This window comes from Phlebotomus papatasi, chromosome 1 (genome assembly GCF_024763615.1).
Source record: "Phlebotomus papatasi isolate M1 chromosome 1, Ppap_2.1, whole genome shotgun sequence".
NCBI lineage: Eukaryota > Metazoa > Arthropoda > Insecta > Diptera > Psychodidae > Phlebotomus > Phlebotomus papatasi.
This window is the reverse complement of record NC_077222.1, coordinates 74,286,945-74,309,847: the sequence shown is the minus strand read 5'-3', so window position 1 is coordinate 74,309,847 and position 22,903 is coordinate 74,286,945. Positions and strand designations below refer to the sequence as shown.

At 33.2% G+C, this 22,903-nt stretch overlaps 1 protein-coding gene across 24 annotated transcripts in view; it reads right to left on the bottom strand.

The window, feature by feature from the left end:
* The window catches only part of LOC129801810 (mucin-5AC-like), a 39,126-nt gene that overhangs the window by 6,000 nt on the left and 10,223 nt on the right, over nt 1–22,903 (bottom strand). For 5 of the 24 annotated variants that reach the window (XM_055847217.1, XM_055847230.1, XM_055847200.1 and 2 more), the window contains exons 2-7: nt 22,480–22,844; nt 11,986–12,442; nt 6,670–6,856; nt 6,362–6,545; nt 937–2,043; nt 672–835 (exon numbers count right to left, since the gene is read on the bottom strand). In XM_055847217.1, the coding sequence (XP_055703192.1) occupies nt 672–835; nt 937–2,043; nt 6,362–6,545; nt 6,670–6,856; nt 11,986–12,442; nt 22,480–22,825 (2,445 nt within the window). In that variant the 5' untranslated portion in view covers nt 22,826–22,844. Of the gene's footprint in view, nt 1–671; nt 836–936; nt 2,044–6,361; nt 6,546–6,669; nt 6,857–11,985; nt 12,443–16,243; nt 17,211–22,479; nt 22,845–22,903 lie in introns of those variants that run through there. The other 19 variants (XM_055847318.1, XM_055847308.1, XM_055847334.1 and 16 more) reach the window with 12 other exon arrangements.

Here is a 22,903-nt window from a genome sequence, read left to right as displayed (position 1 = left end):
ATTATACAAATTTTGTATTAAAACCAAAATATCAAGGATTTGGATGGACTGGCAGAAAAGTGATATATGGGTGAAACATAGACCAGAAAGTTCTCTATAATTTTGCCATAGAACATGATCTCATCGATTACTCAGAAGCCGACAAAAAAACACATACACATTACTATTTTATTATTTTTAAAAAGCAAATATTGTTTATTTTAAGTTTATTCAGCCAACAATTTAAAATAATTCACATTAATTGAAATGGCTGAATGAGAGCTACTTTTGAAAAGGCGTGAGTATATCCTACAAAATCGATAAATAATATTTTCCAGTACTACAGGAGGTACAAATAATGATTTTTTTCTAACTACTTTCAAAATCCCTAATCAAATTCATTGAGAATAAAGTTCACTTGCTTGGAAAATTCATTGAGAGCCCTGAAAAGCATCTCTAATATCGTACTGAATTGCTAGTTCAAATAATAGGACTTGTATTTAATCAGAGTAAATATTTATATCCCATATTTAATTGTGAAGTAAATATTTGAAACACTTCTCGAAGATTAATTACCAAAGCACATTTTCTTGAGTAAATTATACTGTCTGAGAAAATTAGAGATATTTGGGTATATTGGAAAGGATCTCAAAGACAATTAAATGAGGAGTTTTGTTTTTTGTGGTACTCACCTTTCCTGCCAGCTGTGAGGTCGAGGCTATAATGTGAGCGAGACTGGCTGCACCTTGTCCCTGAGACACCACAATGGGCGTTAGACCTGACAGTGGCGTGGAGTTGGACTGGATTGGTGTGACGACATGGACAGCTCGATTATTGGCACTGGTTGTGTCACTTCCTACGCACAAAAAACCAAAATGCAATTTGTAAAAAACAATATAAATGATCAAAAGCCCGGGGAAATTTGTCAAAAAAAAAATCTTTTGAGGCTCTTCTCACCTTTAAGTGTAATGCCATTGTTCATGATGGCCAATTTGCCACTCTGACCCCGATAGATTGTCCCATTGGGACCGGCGGGCAGAATATTGAGCTCTGCACCACCCGGAAGCCTCGCCAATTCAGGAGTCACAGATGACACTGAGGCACTGACACCGGAAGTGGATACCATGGTAGTGGTAGCTCCAGGAGCCTGTCCCGTGGCCAGCAACTTATGAAGCTGTGCTCCACCCGTCTGAGGAACTGTATGGTGTGTCTGAGCCCGTGCCGGACTTGCTGGACTGAGCTCAATGGTTGCCAGGCCATTGGGTGATGATCCAATCACCCTGAGACTCTGGGATGGCGTAAGAAAGGGAATGGGACTCACCACCAAGCTACTCCCACTCATCATTTGTGAGAGAGTAAGCTGGCTGGATGGAATGATTTTGCTCTCCTTGTCCATGGATGCCAGAGCGATGCTCCCATTGATCAATTTGATCACCTTGGTGGGTGGTTCTGTGTCCAATTTTGTGGCACTAGCAGCGGCATTTGTGAGAAGATCCAACTTTGGCTGCTCCTTGCCATTGATCACGAGACTCGGTGGGGAATTGTCCCTCAGTTCACTCTGCGTTCTAATCCCATTCTTTCCCACTAGATCCTTCCCACTCGCCGTACTGATGATCTGTAGTGCTTGGGAATGGTGGCTGGAGTTGAGATTGAGTGGCATTGTGGCATTTGTGGCTGTCAACATGCCCGGACTTAGTCCATCAGCCGTGGTAAAATTAATGGCGCCAATTGTGGCAATTGACTGGGGATTTGAAAAGGCTGTTGCTCCTGGCATGGCAATTTTCACTGCGGTCGACGTCACGAGGCCTCCTGTCGTAGGATCTGTCACCAGGGGAGCTGTTGTGGTGGAGTACAAGTGTTTCGTGGTTACCACAGTGTGAGAACTCCCTGAACTAGCCGGATGTGGAGATACAGTGGACTTTCTCGTCGGAGATGCCATCACTGGTGATCCAATCTGCCCAGGACTCGGAGATGCGGCATTTGTGATGCTAGCCAGTGAGGATGTCGACCCATAGCGTACCGAAGTTGAACTTCCCGGTGGCATTGATGGTTCAGTCGATGACTCTGTATCAAGACAAATTATCTCATTTTCATATTACACAAGGCATCCATAGTCTAACATTTTTTTTTCACTCTCTTCAGTTCATTGACGGAAAGGTGGATTGTCTGGATAAGTGAAATGCTCGACAAACAAGCAATTTGCATCGTCTCAAATATGCATTGCCATACATTATTTATGTTCAAGATGAACACAAGGCAATGTGCTCTCTACCTAATGCATAGCATTCGATTTCCATGAGTTATATCATCGCGACTCTGACGAGTTTCTCTGCAGTCGGAAAATTTAGTGATAATTCAAAAATTTAAGTGAAAACGTTAAAACATATTTTATTTGAGATTGTTTTCTTAATTTATTATTTCTCTAAAATACTTAAGTCGATTTATTACGGAAGATTAAAATATTAATATTTTGTTCTAATCCTTAAACCTCTTTACCAGTACATCATTCAAAGGCAGGCCACTTAACCCTTTAAGGACGATTGGGTCACCGGTGACCCAAAAATGAAACTTTTCCTACGGTCTTTTAAAGTAGTATTTTGCTCTAAAAAGTTAGAAAAATTATTTTTTCTGATCCTCAATTTTTTATCTTCTCGTCCTTAAAGGGTTAAGTGTCCTGCCTTTGAATGCACAAGTCTTCGAATATTTTATTTTTTAAAGTATATAGAATAGAGTTTTCGCTTTAGGATATAAGAGAAAAATTGAAATATTCAAAGATTAAATAGATTAAAGATTCAAAGATTAAATAAGATAAAAGACAATGTCGTGAAATTATTTTTCTTATCATTTCTGATAAGGAAAGTATGGCTAAATACTTGGGGGAATTCTTTTTTGAACATATCTTCGTGAATATATCATGCTATTTATCCATTTAGGACTATCTTTTCTGTGAGATAGAGGCCTTGCGGGTAGAGATAGCGACTTGGACTTTTAGAGTCCCCCTTTGATAATTCATTCTTTACAACGTGATTTTCACTTTTCATTCATCAATCATTCAATCATCCATCATACAATCATTCAAAAAAAATCCCCCAAAATAGTTTAAGAGTTCTATTATCTGTTCAGAACTCTCAAAAATTCCAAGACCTTTCCATTGAGGCCAAACATGGCACCATTCGGTTGAAAAATACCCTCTTTAGAACCTTTTTAATCTTTGATCTTGAAAAAACGAGATTAGGAATAATTCAACGGTATTTTCGTACACGATAAAAAATTTCGGCACATATTTGTTCCAAAAATTAGTTCGTACACGGACACCATAATTCTTGGCATAATCTTGTTTATTTTACGAGACTCAAAAAGATACCCAATATTAGTAACGAATTTGTTCCAAAATGTAGCTCGTCCACGGACACAGAAAATTTTTGGAACAAATTTGTACCTTCTAGGTGGAACAAAAAGATATGCAATATTAGTAACGAATTTGTTCCAATAAATAGCTCGTCTAGTATAAAATCATATCCCTCCTCCTCTCACACTCAGTCACCCATCATCGAAGCGAAGAGGATGCCAAATCTGTGGCAATTTTCGTGCTACATGGTTTCACTTTTTTAATTCAAGATTCCCTTCCCCTCCTGCTGCCAGCACTCGCATATGATTTCGTCATGCACGCGTCTGTATAAAACACTCTTAAGTTGATTTTTATTTGATGTTCCTTATAAAATTTCGCCACAGAAATCTATCTCGACTGAAGTATAGGCCTTAACAGTAAGACGAAATCACTTACACGGATTTGTTCCCGACAATGGGAACAAAAAAAATCCCCATATGAGTAACAATTTCGTTCCAAAAATTACCTCGTCCACGGACACCGAAGATTTTTGGAACAAATATGTTACAGACGTAGGAATAATATTGTTATAAAAAATATGGATCAATTTGTTCCTGAGAGTGGGAACAAAACAGCCGAGTGCAACAAATTCTGTTCCAAATTTAATGGTGCTGGCACACCTTTTCAATCGAGTGAAATTCAATCGATTGAAATTTTACCTCTTACTCTTTTAAATTGAAGTCAGATATAGCTGTCTCATTCTGTCAAATTAAAATTGAAATTGAAATTGAAAATGAAATTGAAATTTTAATTTTCATTTGACAGAAAAAGACAAACATATCTTATTTCAGTTTGAAAGAGTAAGAGGTAAAATTTTAATCGATTGAATTTCACTCAATTGAAAAGGTGTGCCAGCGCCATAAGGAACAAATTTGTATAAAACAAATTCAACTCACATTTGTAGACATTCCACAGTATCAAATGGTTCCAAAAAAACTCTCACAAAATTGTAACTGCATTTCATAACAAGACTATAAAGAAAATTTTTTGGAAAAAAAATATCTTTTCTAGGTGTAAATCGATTCCAAAAAAAAATTGTTCCAAGGAAAACTTGTTCCAATATTTTGGTCAGTGTCCAAAAATTTTTTGTTTTTACCGTGTATATGGACAAAATGTCCTCATACGACATGTTTTCGACGAATCCCAAAAAACATGATTTTGGAGTACAAGGATAGGGGCGGGCGACTTATGAGGAGGGTCCCGCGAAGGTCCCAAATCTTTATCTCTAACTGTCTAGCCTGTAGACGTTCTAATGGCCGCACGAACAGACAGGGCTAACAGCGTAATGTCATAAAATTCGAAAATTCAGATTTCTAAAATCTGCCAAAGATAAAGTATAAAGGTAGAGCAGTAAAAGAAATTACCACTTCGAAAAATTATACTCCTGGAAAACGTCTCCTAAACTATCCTTCTGTGCACGATTCGTAGACTACAAATACCCCATAAATAAATAGCCAAACATTGCATAAAAGATTCATCTTCAACATAAATGATTCTAGACGACCATAGTTTGAGCTGATCGCGTCAAGAATGCCATATTCTAAACACCAATGAGCTAAGCTTTCATACAAAAGTTACTCATTCAAATATCCGACAGCATCTGAGATATACCATCCCAAACTAGAGCCTTTGAGAGTAGATAACCTCTTCGTCGATCTTTAAAAAATCACTACTAGTGTCTCTTATCTTTTGGGCTTTTATTCTACCAAAAATAAAATTTCATGTTCACAAAATTATCACAGAACTTGAGTTTTTGAAATGTAGAATAGACACGTAGACGCAATACAACGTCAATAGCATCAACGCTTTTTATTCTCATATTCCTTCAATTTTCTATGGTAATGGTTGTTGAATGTAATGTTAAGTTAACTCGTTAAAAGTTGCTTCAGGTTCTTACTTAACAAAAGTACTTAAAAAGTTTGACATGAAATCTGGAAATTAACATTTTTTTAATTGTGTTTAAAATTTTTATAGGTTGACACGGTTAACACTAATGGAGTCGTACTGTATCTATATTATATTCTGCTTGATATTGAACAATAAACTCTTGGTGGTTTCGATCTAATTTGCATAAAACCCACAATTTTATGAAGCTAGTAAAATTTTGTGAGAGTTTTCACAAAACCGCTTTCCCATCAAATTACTAAGCACGAAACCCACGAACTGAACTTTTCCAACTTTTGATATTTTAAAATTATTTATTTTCAAAGATTTTTAATTAAAGAATATGAATCTTTAATTAAATTTCCTTAAATTGTTTCCAAGTTGGCAATAACGAAAAATTATTAGGATCTATTTTGAAAATTTCAAATTAAATTTCAATTTAAAAATGTTAAATATTTTCCAAGTATCAAAATTACATCGCAACTCTCCCTAATGGCAGGATTATATGCAGGTAGTTAAGCTTTTTAGACAATTTAGTAATGTTTTTTTTAATAATCTCAGCTAAAACATTTACACATATGTTCATCCTGGAAGGAAAGTTATAAATGGATAATAAATTTTAAAACATATCTTTAAGATTTTATAGTTAAAAAACAAATTAAAAAAGAAACAAATTAAACTACATACCAATTAATAAATATATGATCACCTGTCCAATTAAAAAACAAGTCTTATGGATAAGAAGCACGTATCCAGACGAAAAAGCAAAATCACAAGTTGTGTGCTTTTGTTAGGTCTCTCACTGAATACATCACTAAAATTTATTATTCTTAATTTTCAAATCGCGTTAGTAAAATATAACACTGGAATTATAATTTTTCCTTCATAATTTATTCAATTTGTAACAAGAAAAATCTACAGAAAATGAAAGAAAAAAAAACTATGGCTTGTAATTTTAATGTTCTTGTGTGCCTTTTAAATGCAGAGAATAGTGTGAGAGGGAAAGCTTAAGAGTTTAGTGCACTCTTATAGCCTTGAGAGGCCCAATATCACAGTAAACAAGATTGGCTGAGCCTATGAAAATGGCTGGATTTTTATAGATGAAATTACCTCGTTCACGAATACTGTTTGTAGGGGCATCTGACTCCGGAAGAATGGTAGAAAAGTCAATATTCTCATATTGTGACGACAATTCCCTCTTGAGAACAATAATCCTCTGTTGCGATGAAATTTTCTCCTTGGCCAATCTCTCCATCTCATGCTCCAGCTCCCGCTCCTTCCTCTTCAACGTCTGCTGAGTCAAGAATCAAACGAGAGAAAAAAAGGAGCAATACAGAGATTGGTAATCATATGAATTTGTCAATAAATCACTGAATCATAGTGAATAGGGGAAAAAGGTGGAAAGAGATGCAACGTACTTGGATATATCGAATAGCTGCACTTAAAATTGAGAGATTGGATGTCTTCTTCTCCTCTGGCATCTGTGGCAATTGTTTCTTCAACTGCTCAAAGCACTCCTTCAGATGTGCACGCCGATTCTTCTCCAACTTGTTGTGCACCTCACGTGTGCCCGCCCTGAGAATGCATGGGCTACGTTGGGTTCCACTGGACATGGCAATACTTTTAATTCCTAACCCGTTCTCAATTTCTTCTAAGCTCTCTTGCTCTTTTATCTTTTTTTTTTGTTCAAATTGTGCAACAAAATGTCCAATGTTGAACCACAATTCCCATAAAATTGTGTTATCCTTAAAACTATCTCAATCAGTGATGACAAAATACTCCTTGAAATTGGTACTAGATTTATAAAATATTCTAAACTTGGCCCATATCCTCAATTCTTAATCCAAAAATATTAAAGAATTTATAGGTCCTTTTTAGTATTTATGAACACAATTTCAATTGTGAATATTTCATTCAACAATTATTCTTCAGATTTCTTTCATTCTAAAGGATTTTTAACAGAAAGTTTAAAAATTACAAACATCTGATAAAATAAGAAAATCGCTTACTAACCCCGCAAGTTGCATCGAGTAAAAGTCGAGATTGTAAAGAATGTCATCTGACTACCAATTCGATAGTGCCATTTGATAATTAAAAAAAAAACTGCTAAAAAAGCAACAAATAAAAAATCAAGGTGGTGTAAAGTAAAATTTTTGTGCACTAGTAAAGAAAATATTACGCTAATATTCCTTTTTTTGCGTTAATTAAAATAACTAAATTGGCTCCAAGAGTTCATTCAACCCTCAAATAAACAATTTTCCCTTTATGTTTAATTTGGTATCAGAATTCTTATAACAAAAACACAATTTTCCGTAATTCTAAAACATTTTAACTTTAAATTTATTACTGAAAAACGTCACAAATATACGATTTTATAAACTTGGAAAATTTAGAGAAATTGCAGAGAATACAAACAATTTTTAATGAATACTATTTGCCCAAATCGAATAGCATGTCTAATGGCCTCTACACACTAGAGTAATTTATGTCCATATTGAAGTAAATTCCCTATGCTTGTGTAGGAAAAACTCTTCAATATGGACATAAATTTTTCTAGTGTGTAGAGGCCATAAAAGAAAGTGCGGTACCTTGGAACGTCGTCGCGACAGAAGCTTCGGACAACTCAATTTTTCATGTTCCTAAATTAACCTTACCCATGACAATATTTTAATAGCTAATCATGCTACACTCAGAAAAATAATCGATTAAAACTTACTCGAATCAATGTTGAATTAACTCTTTTTCGTTGTGATTTTCGATTAACTACAGTGAGAAAAAAATGGGGGTGCGATTAAATTTTTTTCCTCATAACTTTAACAGTTTTTAGGTGTAAAAATATATCAACATTTTTTAATGTTAATTTTACACCTTTTTAATGGTAAAATTTACACGAAAAAGGGTTACTTTAATCCCTAATACACCTAAAAAGGGTAATATTTACACCGGTTTCGGATCATTATTGCAGGGTAAATTAAACATTTCCGGAATGTTATTTTAACTTTTTCGGATTTCTCTCAGTATATATTTTTTTAGAGTTGATTTTACTTCTATTTAGGTGTTATATTCGGAAGAGTTCTTTTAACCTTTTTTCCTAAAATTTACACGACAAAAGAGTGTAAATAACTCTTTTTAAGACTGAAAATAACTCGTTTTCAGAGTTAAAATAACTTGTTTCAAGAGTTAAAAAAAAACTTTTTTAGAGTCAAAATATCTCTTTCAAATCCCAAAATGAATTATACTTTGCAATTTTATTTTTTATTTAATTTTATCATTTTCTTTATTAATATTTTCTTGACCTCAAGTTACCTATGTTCCGAGCGAAATATCATATATGATGTATATGATGCACTGCACGCATATGTCTTCATGAAACACTTTTAAGCATATTTTTAGTTGATGTACCATATGAATTTTGTTACACGAAAATTATCTTGACTGAAGTATATTCTTAAAATGAAAACACTTAAGCATATACTTCAGTCGAGATGAAATTTTACATCGAAAAAGAGTAATAATTACATCGATAACCGACGAAATTATTCAATTCGCACGAAGAGTTGTTTCAACTCTATATACTAAAAATTACAACGAAAAAGAGTAAAAATTACATCGATATTCGTAGATTTAATTCAACTATGCCATAGAGTTGTTTTAACTTTTTAGGTTTTTTCTTAGTGTATTAAAATCCTAGAGAATAAATTCATTAAGGGGGTCATTAACACTTCGTAGAACCCTAACTAAAAGTGTCACGGAAGGACCAAGTGGCAGCCGCTGCCACTTATCGAATTTTACATAATATTTTGATATTTTTAATTACATTTTAATATTCGGAGCTTTAGTCAGTTCTTTTCTGGTGTCTGAATCAGAAATTTCATCTCCTTGGGTACTGTATCTAAAGATTTTTAACCATTCGATGTTTTCATCTTTATCAGAATCGTGGAGTCAGGGAAAGTGGTGTGCCTTTTAATACGGCAGCCTTTGAATTTTTAATTTTTCTCTTATTTTTCAAAGGAAAAATTCTACTTTATGAACAATAGTTAATACTATTAACTATTTTCTATTAACTTCGCTTAACAAAATGGATTTTTAGCTTTGGGAAATAAGAGAAAAATTGAAGCATTCTGATTTTGACGCATTTAAAGGTATGTCACTTTTCCCTATAATTCATCTCAATAATTAGCAAAAACACTTTCAAACTGTTCTTTTAGGGCTTTTATACACTAACAATCAAGAAAATTACATCTGCAGAACGTCAAACTGCCATATAAAATGCATATGGCAGCTACTGCCACTTGGTCCTTCCGAGTGCAGTTTTTTGTTTTTGCAATATATTTACATTAATATTTAATTTTTGTTAAAAATTTTATAACGAAAAAATAGCCAGATAAATTCTGCACGCATTCAATCAGGCGTCCAGGCGAAATGATATATTCTTCACTATAAAAAATAACATTGAAAACTAAATTGGCAGCGGCTGCCACTAGGGTCCTTCCAAGTGTTAAGGAGCCGATGAGTCGGTAAAAAATAGCATATTCTCTATTTTGTTTTTTCAACAAAATAAAAAAAATCCAACTCTTAAGCATGTAAAAGTACAAATTTAAACCATGTTTACTGAAATTTTCACTTAAAAATGTTTAAAATTCAGCCTTTGTGGTAGGTAAGATTATTCAGAGTAAATTCATCTAACGTAAAAAAAACTAAATACAGTACGACTCCAATAGAGTCAACACATTTGATTATTATATATCTGCAATATTTTAAGTTATTAATTGTTGTAGTTACTATTTCACTCGTTAAAAATTGTCTCTGATTCTTACTTAACAAAAGAAGTTTAAAAGTTTAACTTTAAAACCGTAATTTTACATATTTTTCACGGTGTTTAAGTTTTTTAGGGGTGACTCTATCGGAGTCAACCATCGTATTAACAGATGGGTTAAACTTGTACTTGAATGTGGATAAAAAAAAAATAATTTGCATTTTTGGGAGACTTTTAGCCAAAAATTACCATCTTCGACGTATTTTACATTACGTTTCGTCTTATTAAATAAGTTGTGATCTGGACAACGAAAAACCCACCGTTCAAGTACGAATTTAAATCATTAGCTAATAGAAATTATTTAGTTTTGGACGTCAGACGAATTCACTCTGAGTAATTTTGTCCATTGCGAAGTAAATTTTTTAGAAAAGGGTCTTCAAAAATTAAGTCCCAACGGCTGAATTTTTAAAATTTATAAAAAAAATTCTAAAAATTATAGCTTAAATGCTGTACTTTTATATTCTTACAAGCTTGAATTAATTTTTGTTTATTATTTCGAAAAGAAAAAGAAATGAAAATATGCTGATTTTTTTAGTCTGAGAAAATGGGAGTCCGGGGCTTTGGAACGATGTAAACTTAGCAGAACTCAGTTTTTTATTTTATTTCTAAATGAACCTAGACCCATGGTAACAGTTTAATATCTAATCGTGTCATCCATATTGTCAAGGGATAGTTCATTAAGAACAAAGACAAAAGTCCTTCAAAAATACTCTATCGCTTTAGGGCAGAATCACATTGACAATAAAATGCTCGCCGTAGCCTCACCGTATTTCGTTAATTTACGCATTTTCATTGCAATTCATATATAAATTCTCAATAACCGTATTACCTTATCTCATACTCGGTGGCACTAGGTGAAAATAATATAAGAAAATTGAAGAAATAAAGCGAAAATTCGATAAACGATGAGCAAAAAAACTGTAAAAAAATTAATCGTACATTTTTTTGCTCATCGTTTATCGAATTTTCGTTTTATTTCTTCAATTTTCTTATATTATTTTCACCTAGTGCCACCGAGTATGAGATAAGGTAATACGGTAATGCAGAATTTGCGTAAGAATAGCAATGAAAATGCGTAAATTAACGAAATACGGTGAGGCTACAGCGAGCATTTTATTGTCAATGTGATTCTGCCCTTAGTCTAGAAAAAACAATTTCAGAGCAATTTTTAGCAATTTTGCTATAAATATTTTGCCTTTTAAAATTTTGTTATATCTCTATTCAAAAAGAATTAAATCAGCCTGATTTTCTGTGTATCGGGATACTATTTTCGATCAAACAATTTGAACTTAGTATTACAATATTTTTTAAATACTTAGTTTATTTTCCTCACAAGTCCAAATAGAATAAAATTAATTTCCGCATAATATTTACTAATTTTTAGCATTTAAAATCTCAATGTTAGATTTGTAGTTTTAGAATTAAGACCATTAGACAATTCTAATTCTATAGCGCTATCGATATTTGTTATTATGGATTTCTTTTCCAACTGATTGAAGAAGGACTAAATGTTTTGTTCATATTCACCTGAAAATTATAGATTTTTGGATTAAGAATTAGGATCATCGGATAAATTAAATTAAATTGTGTTATTTTACCGTTGCTACGTTTACGAAGAACAATTTAAAAGTTCTACTAAAGAAATAAGGAAAATTTATCTATCTGATCAAATTAAAATTGTTCTAGCGACTCAAATAAATCACGTTAACAAAAAAAAGAACGAATCCTTTCCCAACCCTTTATAATGAGGAAAATTTGTCTCCAAAAGAGAAACTCTCGCATGAGTCAACTTGAAATTCCGCACGCATCCCATCAGTATTAATGTAATGAAGTATATTTTGTAGAGTAATTTATCATCACAGTTCCATGTGGTGGCGGATGATTGCCCACCGAGAGCAATTCACCCACAAATTCTTACCCATTACTGTTTGTACTCGTTGTCCTTCGGCGTCCTGTCGGCGCTGCCTGAACCTGCAACTGAATCTGCTCCATGGTAGTTGTACCATTGAGTGCTACAGTTGCCACTGTCCCAGTATTGATACCATTTGCGCCAGTTGCACTGAGATTGAGTCCAGATACAGAGTTGACACTGCTACCGCTCAAATATCCACTGGATCCCCCATTCAAATTCAGGCTCGACTGCGACGAATCCTCACCACCCACCAGGACATGGTGGATGACGGCTGTTGAACCATTACTGCCGGCTACTGGGTGATTGGAGGAGCCGGATGAGCTTCGACTGCGCGACAGCTCAAACGACGACTGGGGCGAAGGGGAATGAGTGCTGCTGCCACTATGAACATGATGCTGTGGCGGATGGCTGAACACCACAAGCGGTGGGGTGGCAATTGCATGTCCATTGAGGAGTGGTTCTTCTGAAAAGGACACATCATGCATTACATTGTGACCAACGGATGAGAATGTGATCAATTGGGGAATGTCAAAAAATACGACACAATTTGTTGATATTGTTGTCAGCTCAACTATTTTCCCCTACTTGGACTCTTTCAGATAATCATGAGGAATATTTTACGCTATCTCTGTTTTAACCCTTTAGGGACGAGACAAAGAATCTTGCCAAACATTTATTTAGAAAACTTTTTTTTGTTAATTAAAATAAAGTACGAAGATTTACTGATTTTTTTCCACTATAGAATTTTAAATGTTCTGATGTAAGGGAGACCCGGGCAGATTAGCCAGCAAATGAAATATTTCTTTTGGGAAATTGTGAATAGGGAAGGACTTAATTACTCTGAATAAATAGTAGTTTGCTCAATATTCTTAATATATTCTTAATATCAATATTCTTTAGAAAAAACCTATAACTCCCCACACTGTCTAATTCTACCCTTGACTAATTCTATCTCGGTCTCCCCTATTTAATTTTTGTGTATAAAAGTTTTATCAAATAATCGTTAATGAGACTAATAATGGTCGTTTACTGCCACACTGAGAAAAAAAAACGGGTGTGCGATTAACTGTTTTTCCTCATGACTTTAACACTTTTTAGGTGTAAAAATATATCAACATTTTTTAATGTTAATTTTACACCTTTTTAAGGGTAAAATTAACATGAAAAAGGGTAGCTTTAACCCCCAATACACCTAAAAAGGGTAATATTTACACCGATTTCGGATCAATTCTGCAGGGTAAAATAAACATTTCCGGAATGTTATTTTAACTTTTTCGGATTTCTCTCAGTCAGTGCAGATATTGATTTTCATAACGAAGAGACAGCCAAAATAAACAAATAAACTAATAAATTGATTACGTGTAATTTATAAGTGAATAATATTGAAGATCCTTGGACCCTTAACATTGGTCTAAGGACAATTGAGGGTTAAATACAACCCAGTCACAACTAACAGGAAAAATTCCCATCTAATCCCCCACAATATTGCTATTAATCAAGTATGATTTCACCAGAAGTGGTTAGAGAATCCCTCTCAGCATTTCAAGGAGCGGAAGAAAAAAAAAGTCCAGTCACTTGACCTCCGTTTCCCTTGACTCTCCCCTTTCAAGTACTAGGCCAGAAATATAATAGAGACAGTGTAGAGCGCCGTCGTGAAAAATTCTCCCCAGGCACATACACACACCCAGGTCACATCGTTCATTTCCCCGCCAAAAAAGCCAGAAAGCACAACACGTGAACTCAGAGCACGCGGCTTTGGCCAAAATCAACACCACCTAGAATCAATTCTATTCTTTTTCCTCCAACACTATCATATATCTACCTTTTCTCCCACACAATTTTCACTCGATTATTTTACTTTAACAGGGATTTATGTACAAAAAAAAATTACCATGTTGCTTGATCGTACAAATGCAATATTAACTAATTTCCACTATAAGTTGCAAAAATATATGTCAATGCATTTTATATTGCACCTTAAGGTCACGTGAAGAAAAATTGATTATTATTTCCAAACTTATATTACCTCTCTGTGATCAGTGATGAAAGGACCAAGTAGTAATATATCTAAAAATATAATACCTCAAAGATTTCTTTATAAAACTTGAGGAGGGTGGGGCAGTTTCAGACACCTGAAGCCTTTTTTAACTCTTTCACGTCATTAGGGTCATATATGACCCGGGGAAAAAAGTTTTTTGACTATTTGCATTAATTGAAATCTATCTGTTTGTGCACGATATCATAATAGAAGGATGTAAGATTCTTGGCTAATTTTCTCAAGACTCCAGATATGTAGGAAAAGAAAATATTTGAGATCAAAAATCACGAATTTCGAACTTTGTGAAATGACTTCTCTTTTTCAAAATTTTTTATATTCATTTATTTTTTTCAGCAAAAAGTTCTTTAGAAACACAAAATAGAATATCCAAAGATTGTATATTGCATATTTTGATATAATAAACTACTCTCAATTTTCCAGAAAAGCGTGTAGAATTTTCCGGGTCATATATGACCCTATTGTCGGCAAGGGTAAAGGTTTATGACAGTTTTTCGTGCCAACGTAGTTGAAACAGTTGGGACATTGTTTTTCTTTGTGAAATCCAGAAGGAAAATATCTTGCTCCTGGACATTTCATCTTATATCTGACGAATTATTACATATTTTGCAATATTTTAGAGTATTCTGCAAGCGTCTTATATTGTGCAATTGTATTGTGTGTGAATAAATATGTAGATAAGTTTATTTTTGCCAAATACCACTCAAAATATTGTGACAGAGACTGTTCAAGGGGATTACCAGGAAGATTCCTTGAACACCAGGAGCACATTCATCATAACAATTCAGTTTTCCGTGGTTTTGGCCAAATTAATAACTTCAAGCAAAAAAAACTCTTACTTAGAAACCCCGTGATATAGATATTGAAAATGGTATGTATACTTCCCTTGCCGACAATAGGGTCATATATGACCCGGAGTTTTTCCGAGTTTTCACGCAATGGAAAATTTTTTTGTTCTCAAAACTATTATATTTGATCACAAAGCATTAGGAAAAACTCAATTTTACATGAATTCACTTGCTGAATAAAAGTGTGACGCGAATGAGTTAAAACATGTCAAACGTGCTTTAGCTAAATTCAAGCTAAACAAATTCAATCAGTTACTCTCGGATATTGTCTAGGGTAAATGTCCTAATTCAAAACCATTTTCAGATGCTTTAACTTTGACAGAAGATTCAACACATTAAGTATTAAGTTCATATTTTTTCTGAAGAGAATTACATGAATTTGCTCCTTGACTCTACTAGAATGTTACCGCCGTTAAGTGAAAATTCTTTAGATATAAATTGAAAACTTTTTAAATACAAGTAAAAAACACACAAGTGCAAAATGCTTCTATTGGAAACAAATTAATCCAAATGGAGACAAGGGAAATCTTCTAATTGGAGACAAACAGTGTAAGTGAAACCACGACGAAAGGCTTGCAAAACCTTGTTGAGTTGCTCTTGAGTGCAGGATTTGTTCTTATTTCTGGTCTTTTCTCCTTTCCCATCTGAGACAATAAGAAAATCACTCCAAAAAAATCATATTTCCGGGGTTTTCTTATGAAGCATTTGCAGACACTTCAGAAAAACCCTTTTTGTTCACGAAATAGGTAATTATTTCATTTGAAAACTTCACGTACCGTTAACAATAAAGATTAGCACTTAATTTAACTAAAATTAGCCAGAAATATGACATAAATGTTAAACAAAATGAATAAACAACAGTCACTTTATTGTGTTTTTCATTGGAAAACATGGTCAATCTATGAAAAATTCGATGGTGAAAAGGTACACTTTTAATTTTTCTCAGAAATTAACAAATTAAAATTTGTGAATATGAATGGATTTTCGCTGTTTTTGGAGCAAAATTAACTAAATAATGAAACTGAGGTATAGAAAATTTATATAGTAATTTAGTACTGTATTTATCATGAAAACAGTGACGTTTCCATTTGGAGTAGCGGAAAATTTCCATTTGAAGCAGGTTTTGAATTAGCTTAATTTACCCTCTTTGAAAATTTACAGTAGCTAAATTTAATATCCAGAAAAGTGTATTTTGATTGCAATGCATGTTTGATACTGCCCCACTCACTACTAAGTAAAAAAAATTAATGAGCGTTATTCTATTTCCATAAATCGATCGCTCAGAATAAGAAGCGAATAACTCGCAGTAGGTAAATTTTGAAGCTGAGATCTTACAAGTTTTGTTGAAAAGCATAACAACCCTTAAAATAGTGTTGAATCCATTTCTTCTTCGGTGAGGTAGTACAACGAACAGGCTTATTCATCTGAATTTTCGTCAAACTGTTGTGATGCTGAATATGAGCTATTTTTATGGGATTTTCAGGAAAAGTCTCCCTCCACTGAATTTTCCGATCATTTTTTAAAATTGTTGACGTTGTCATCGACTTTGTTTTATCTGCCTGATTGATCATCAAATCATCCCCCTTTGTAGCATCAACACGTTCAGCTTGAGCATACAGCCAGGAAATCTCACTATTGTCCCCATGAACGATTTTAACACCGGTTAATGTAGCCGAATTGCATTGTCTGTCTATTTGAGTAGATGCCAAAATTTCCTGTGACATCGCACCACAATCATCAACCCTATCCCTCCTATATCGATGTTCATTTCTCTTGATCACATCAGATTTTTTCTGTGCACCATGCTGATCACTAGAAGTTGTTGTGATCTTATTGAACACACTAAAATTGCAACAATTTGATATTTTAGTCACGGTCTGCCGTGTTGGCTGAGGATATAAACAAACCGAATTGTCACAATTCAAATTCACATTTCGCATTCCGACACAAATTCCAACATCAGTTATTACAGTACTCATGTAAAATGGTGAAGATGACGTCACTTCCGAGATTATTTGCGGTATATCTCGCACCAAGGGTATTGAAACTCCTGACCCTGAAATTTCAAGTCCCTTCCAAACATTTCCACCACTATCATTGTACATTTTTATATCCTCAATGTCTATTAACATCCATTTAAGTTCTCCTAAACTTCCATTGAATTTCAAACTTATGCCTATCATAAATTTCTAAGTACCACATAACTTTTCTTTAAAAAAAAATCTTCAATTTTTATTTTAAAAAAAAAAACTAACTAAGAAAAATTTAATCGCAATTATATGTCTTAGCACTAGCGATGCATACTTATCAAATGGCACCAATTGACTGATTTCACTTATTTAAAGTGACATTTCGCGAGGAAAAACTGCTGTCGATATTTCTGTGTGTGAAATTCTACAGAAGTAAGACGCGATGTGAATTTCTATACGATATATAATATATTATTGCGCACAGGCGCAAAATATTACACTCACTCATTCACTCTTCATCAGGGAAAGGCGAAAAAACCCTAAAAGAAGTTTGTCATGGAAATATATTAACCTTGATTGAGAAGTCAAAGAAGTACTCGCATCTCAAATTATATCTAAAAGTCATCATTTCGTTATTTATGAGATTTAGAAGCTAAACGATACGAGATAGCACTTTGAAATTTACAAGGAACCCCTCCATTAGTCAGTACTAAGATGATTAGCGTAACTTTTAATAGTTTTCCTAAAAAAAACTGTTTACTTTATTTTTAAAACGAATTATAACAAATAAAAAAAATAGTTTTTGTACGCATTCTTCAATGACCTTCAACTCCCCATTACTATTTTCAAGGTCATGTATCAAAAAAAAATTAAGCAATTTTTTTAACATATGGAAACAAGCTTGAAATAAATTGTAAGGTGTTTAAATTCCGCACAATTCCACATATTTTCCAAAGTAATATACACCACAGAAAAAAATAAATTTTGTAAAAATATTCGTAAATGTTTGTGAATTCCTATGAGCGAGTTATGAAATGCTCGTGAATCGTATAACCCACAAACAAGTTCGTAAAAGTTTGTACTTTTTTCGCAAACATTTTGATCATTTGACGAGCATTTTTTTACTTTTACAAACATTTGCTCGTAAATGTTCGTAAACACACAAAAATCTTCACAACATTTTGTTATTTGTTCGTAAATGTTCGTAAAATGTTCGTCAGGAAAAGAAAAATTTACGAACAAATAACAAAATTTTACGAACATTTTTTGTGTGTTTACGAACATTTACGAACAAATGTTTGTAAAAGTACAAAAAATGCTCGTCAAGTGATCATGTTACGAACAATGTTTGTGAAAAATACAAAATTTTACGAACTTGTTTGTGGATTATACGATTCACGAGCATTTCGTAACTCCCCCATAGGAATTCACAAACATTTACGAACATTTTTACAAAATATTTTTTCTGTGCACTACATTTTTTACCCGAAATTCAATTTTAGAGAGAAGTGGAAATCATTAAATCTTACAGTTTAATTTGCTTATAAATAGATAGATTCTCAAGCACTGATATCTCTAGCAATTTGCAACACAAATTTATATTGAACGCGTACGTACACGTATTTAAAATGGCTTGCGCGCTTATTCTTTAAAGTTAGATAGAGATACATGATAAGATTGACGTAAGTAATTTCTACCATTTCAACTAATTCATTAAACTCACAGTTTTTCATACAAAAATAAATGCATTAGTGTGCATGTCAGAAAAACTAGAATTTTGTACAATGTGATATCAAGGAATCAAATATATGTATAAGCATAATTTTATCACAAAGGAGAACTCTATATGTTTTTTTTTTCTTGCAGAAAGTCTCTACACAATGAAAAAGACTTTGTGCGCATTTTCTTCAAATTTTCCAAAGATAGAATATTTTAGTGAGTGGACTTTTGAAGCACAGAGAATTTCTTATGCACCAAAAAAAAGATCAATTTGAGAATGCACCTCCTTTTCACTGAATAACATTTCAATTTCAAATGCCAATCAACTGTTTGTGAAAAGAAACTCGTTGGCAAATATTATCATACTGTCAATATTGATGTTAAGTGTGAATTCATTTAATTTGCAATTTTAAGGAGATGCATTGCAAAAGAAATAAAAAAAAACATCCATTTTGAATGTTCTTTTCTTCAAATATTATAATTTAAATTTACCTCACAACATTTTCTATACATTATTTTGTATATAATTTTCCTTCTTTTCCCTTTCTCTTGTTCTCCTCTTCTTAATACCATATATATACCCCATGAGTTTATCGTACTTTTTTTCTGTCACATTTTATCTCACAAAAGCACAAAAAAGACGCCTAACAGTGAAAGAGTGTGCTTTCTGTGAGAGCTTTATCGATATGGAAAAAAAAGAAAAATCGTCGAATAAAAATATACAAAGATATTTTCTATAACATTGTATGCCTGACTAAAAAAAAAAGTTCTTGGTAAGCTGCACGCAGCAAGAAACGTGAAACGATCTGTGTCTTTTATACTGTAAGTTAGCAATTTTCCCCCTACATTACTTCAATATAATTGTCAAGAAAAGCAGTTAGGAGAAAAGTATCATTTTTTCTGTAATTTCAATTTTATCGCAAGAAAAAAAAAACAACAACACTTCTCACAAATCTATTTTTATCACACGCACACCACTACTGGCCTCATTGGAAATATTGAGAAGTGGGGTGTGATATTTATTAAAAGAAGAAATTTATATCACACAGCACAATGCATATAATACGACTTGTGGTGTTAGAGTGAGCAAAAATGGATGGCAGTACACGTGACATGAGTCTTATGGGTAGTGTATCATTTTAGAGAAATTTTCCAATATCCCACGTTTTATTGTCATTTGATAGCATAGCTCAAATGCATTTACTTGCCCCAAATTCAACTACGGAGTTGTAGATTTAAATGAATAAAACAATATGAATGCAATTGTCCTCAAAATTTCAGTATGTATAATATACACTGATATAATATTAATGTCATAATCGAGACATAAAGTTAAAACGTAACAAAAGAGTAATTCAATTCCTCCATATAAATTGACTGCTGCTGTAGACCAAAAGGTACCATGGAAATCAATAATCCTGCTTTAATGAGAGTATCTTTTTGTACTTAGAAGAATTCCACACTATTAGTATTACATAAGCTTTAGGAGCAAAAAGCTAATGAGAATTTAAAAGCATATTTATATTAAAATTTTAGAAAGGGGCACTGGTAGTAGCAAGTTGTAACAAAAGCATTAAAATATACTAATATACGACTTTTTAGCATGGCAATACTTTACTTTATTAACACCAGTGCCCAATCTACAATTGCATTGAATAATAAACCAAGTAATAAGCCAAAATCAACATTTATTTGCGAATTCGTTTAAAAAAGCCCAGATAAGCTTATGGTAGCTGAGATTCTTTACAGGTGGCTTCGAAATGTGTGCATCCCGGATTGCGTGAAAATTCGATTGTGAGTTGAATTTTGAGGGTAATGGCTCCGGCACAGCTTTTAGATCAGGAAAAATTCATGAAGTCAAAATTCGAATCTCTTTCTTGCTCACATTCTTTGCATATGTCTATCTCGTTCTTGCGCACTCTTCTTCTTCTGCTAAACATCACTCCAATTTCAATTTAGCTCAATCGAATTTAGAATACGAAAGAATGAGATGGATATATACAAAGCGTGTGAGAAGGAAATGGATGTGAATTTTGATTTCATGAAATTTTTCTGCTCTATGAAAGGTGTGCCGGAGCCACAAAGAATCGCGTCGAGCCAATTTTATCCATTTCGACCGACAAGTATAGTTTATTCGACGCGATTCTTTATGACACCTTTTAGATCAGAAAAATTTCATGAAATCAAAATTCACATCCATTTCCTTCTCACACGTTTTGCTTATGTCTATCTCATTTTTTCACACTCCAAATTCGATTGTGCTAAATTGAATTTGTTCTGATGTTAAAAAGAAGAAAAAGAGTGCGAAAGAATGAGATAGACATACGCAAATCTTTTGAGAAAGAAAGGGATTCGTATTTCGAGTTTATGAAATTTTCCTGATCTAAAAGCTGTGCTGGAGCCATTACCCACAAAGTTCAACTCACAATCGAATTTTCACGCATTCAGAGTTGCACGCATTTCGAGGTCACATGTAAAGAACCTTAGCTACCATAAGCTTATCTGGACTTAGCACTGGTTTTTCTCTGCTACAGTTACAGATAAACGATCTCAGAGGGGATTCTTGTTAAATTGTTCAAATTTAGTTAATTTTTCATGGTTTTCTCTTCTGAAGTATACGCTTAAGCGTAAATCTCTTTTAAAAAATAGAATTGATGACAACTTTAAAATATGATACTTGGAATATCGAAATAGTATACTTCAAAATAGGAATAATTTTCAACCTTTGAGCTTTGATGAAAAAAAAAACCTTTTAGGCCATGATTCTTTTAGAAGGAACCCCAGGAACCCTAAATTCTTAATAATGTGTATTCCGGTTTCATTTTTTCCAAAAATATCTAAATATTATTTAGATTAAGGCCCTTTATGCATTGTCAGGTCACTTTTTGTAGCACTTGTGGGACTTTGTTCAAGTGGTTGTATAGTACAAAATTTTGACATAGTTCCGGAGTATACAACATATTTTAAAGCAATAAAATTGATCTCCCTTACCTCGAATCCGAATTTTCTAATAAAGGACGTCTTTATAAAAAAAAACATAATTCCTAAATTCAACTATAATGCATAAGAATTTGAGTCACGAGTCACGATAGCACAGGGAAGGGGAAATATTTTTCTGGGTTTTTCATAATGTCAAAATAAGCTGGATGAATTTGGCGTTCTTCACAGTTGTTGCATAACTTTTGTAAAAAACCACAATTCAAAATCTATTACCGTTCTTTTTCCAAAAAAGATCATTATGATGGACTACACTACATGGACTACCACATTTCAATTTTCATGAATGGGGTTATCCAAAACGAGAAAAAAAGTTTTTGTTGAGGTTTAAAGGGATTGAATAGAACGTTTACTGATTAAGGGAGTCGCTTTTCCAATATTATTCCAATTTGATATCGTACACTGAGAAAAAAAAACTGGGGTGCGATTAACTTTTTTTTTCCTCATAACTGTAACACTTTTTAGGTGTAAAAATATATCAACATTTTTTAATGTTAATTTTACGCCTTCTTAAGGGTAAAATTGACATGGAAAAGGGTAACTTTAACCCATGATACACCTAAAAAGCATAATATTTACACAAATTTCGGATCAATACTGCAGGGTAAAATAAACATTTCCGGAATGTTATTTTAACTTTTTTCGTTAAAATAACATTCCGGAAATGTTTATTTTACCCTGCAGTATTGATCCGAAATTTGTTGTAAATATTATGCTTTTCAGGTGTATTAGGGGTTAAAGTTACCCTTTTTCATGTTAATTTTACCCTTAAAAGGTGTAAAATTGACATTAAAAAATGTTGATATAATTTTACACCTATAAAGTGTTAAAATTATGAGGAAAAAAAGTTAATCGCACCCCCTTTTTTCTCAGTGTTGAAATAAACAATATTAAATATCAAATTTCTTACCTGAGCCATTCCCATCAAGACGGATCAAAGTTGGAAATTGTTGATTTGGAGGCAAAAGAATGTTCCCATTATTCCCCGTGTTGTTGCTATTCAACACAGGACTTCCCAGTGGCGATGATGTCTGTTGATTGTGAACATATCGTACGACATTTGTAGGTTGATTTGTATTGTTGGACAAAATATGGGACGATGTGGATGCTCCTTGTCCACTAGTTGACAATGGTGGGAATGATGTGGCATATGTTGCTTGACCAGAAACTGATGATATGGATCGTTGTCGCGACAATTCCTCCTGCTGTTCTATAAATTTAGCTGCTTCCAAAAGTGTATCCAGCGCCGAAGTCATATTACCACAAAAAGAATATCTGCAGAGAAGATACCACAAAAAAAGAACAATATTATATATATACCAGAAATTGAGGAA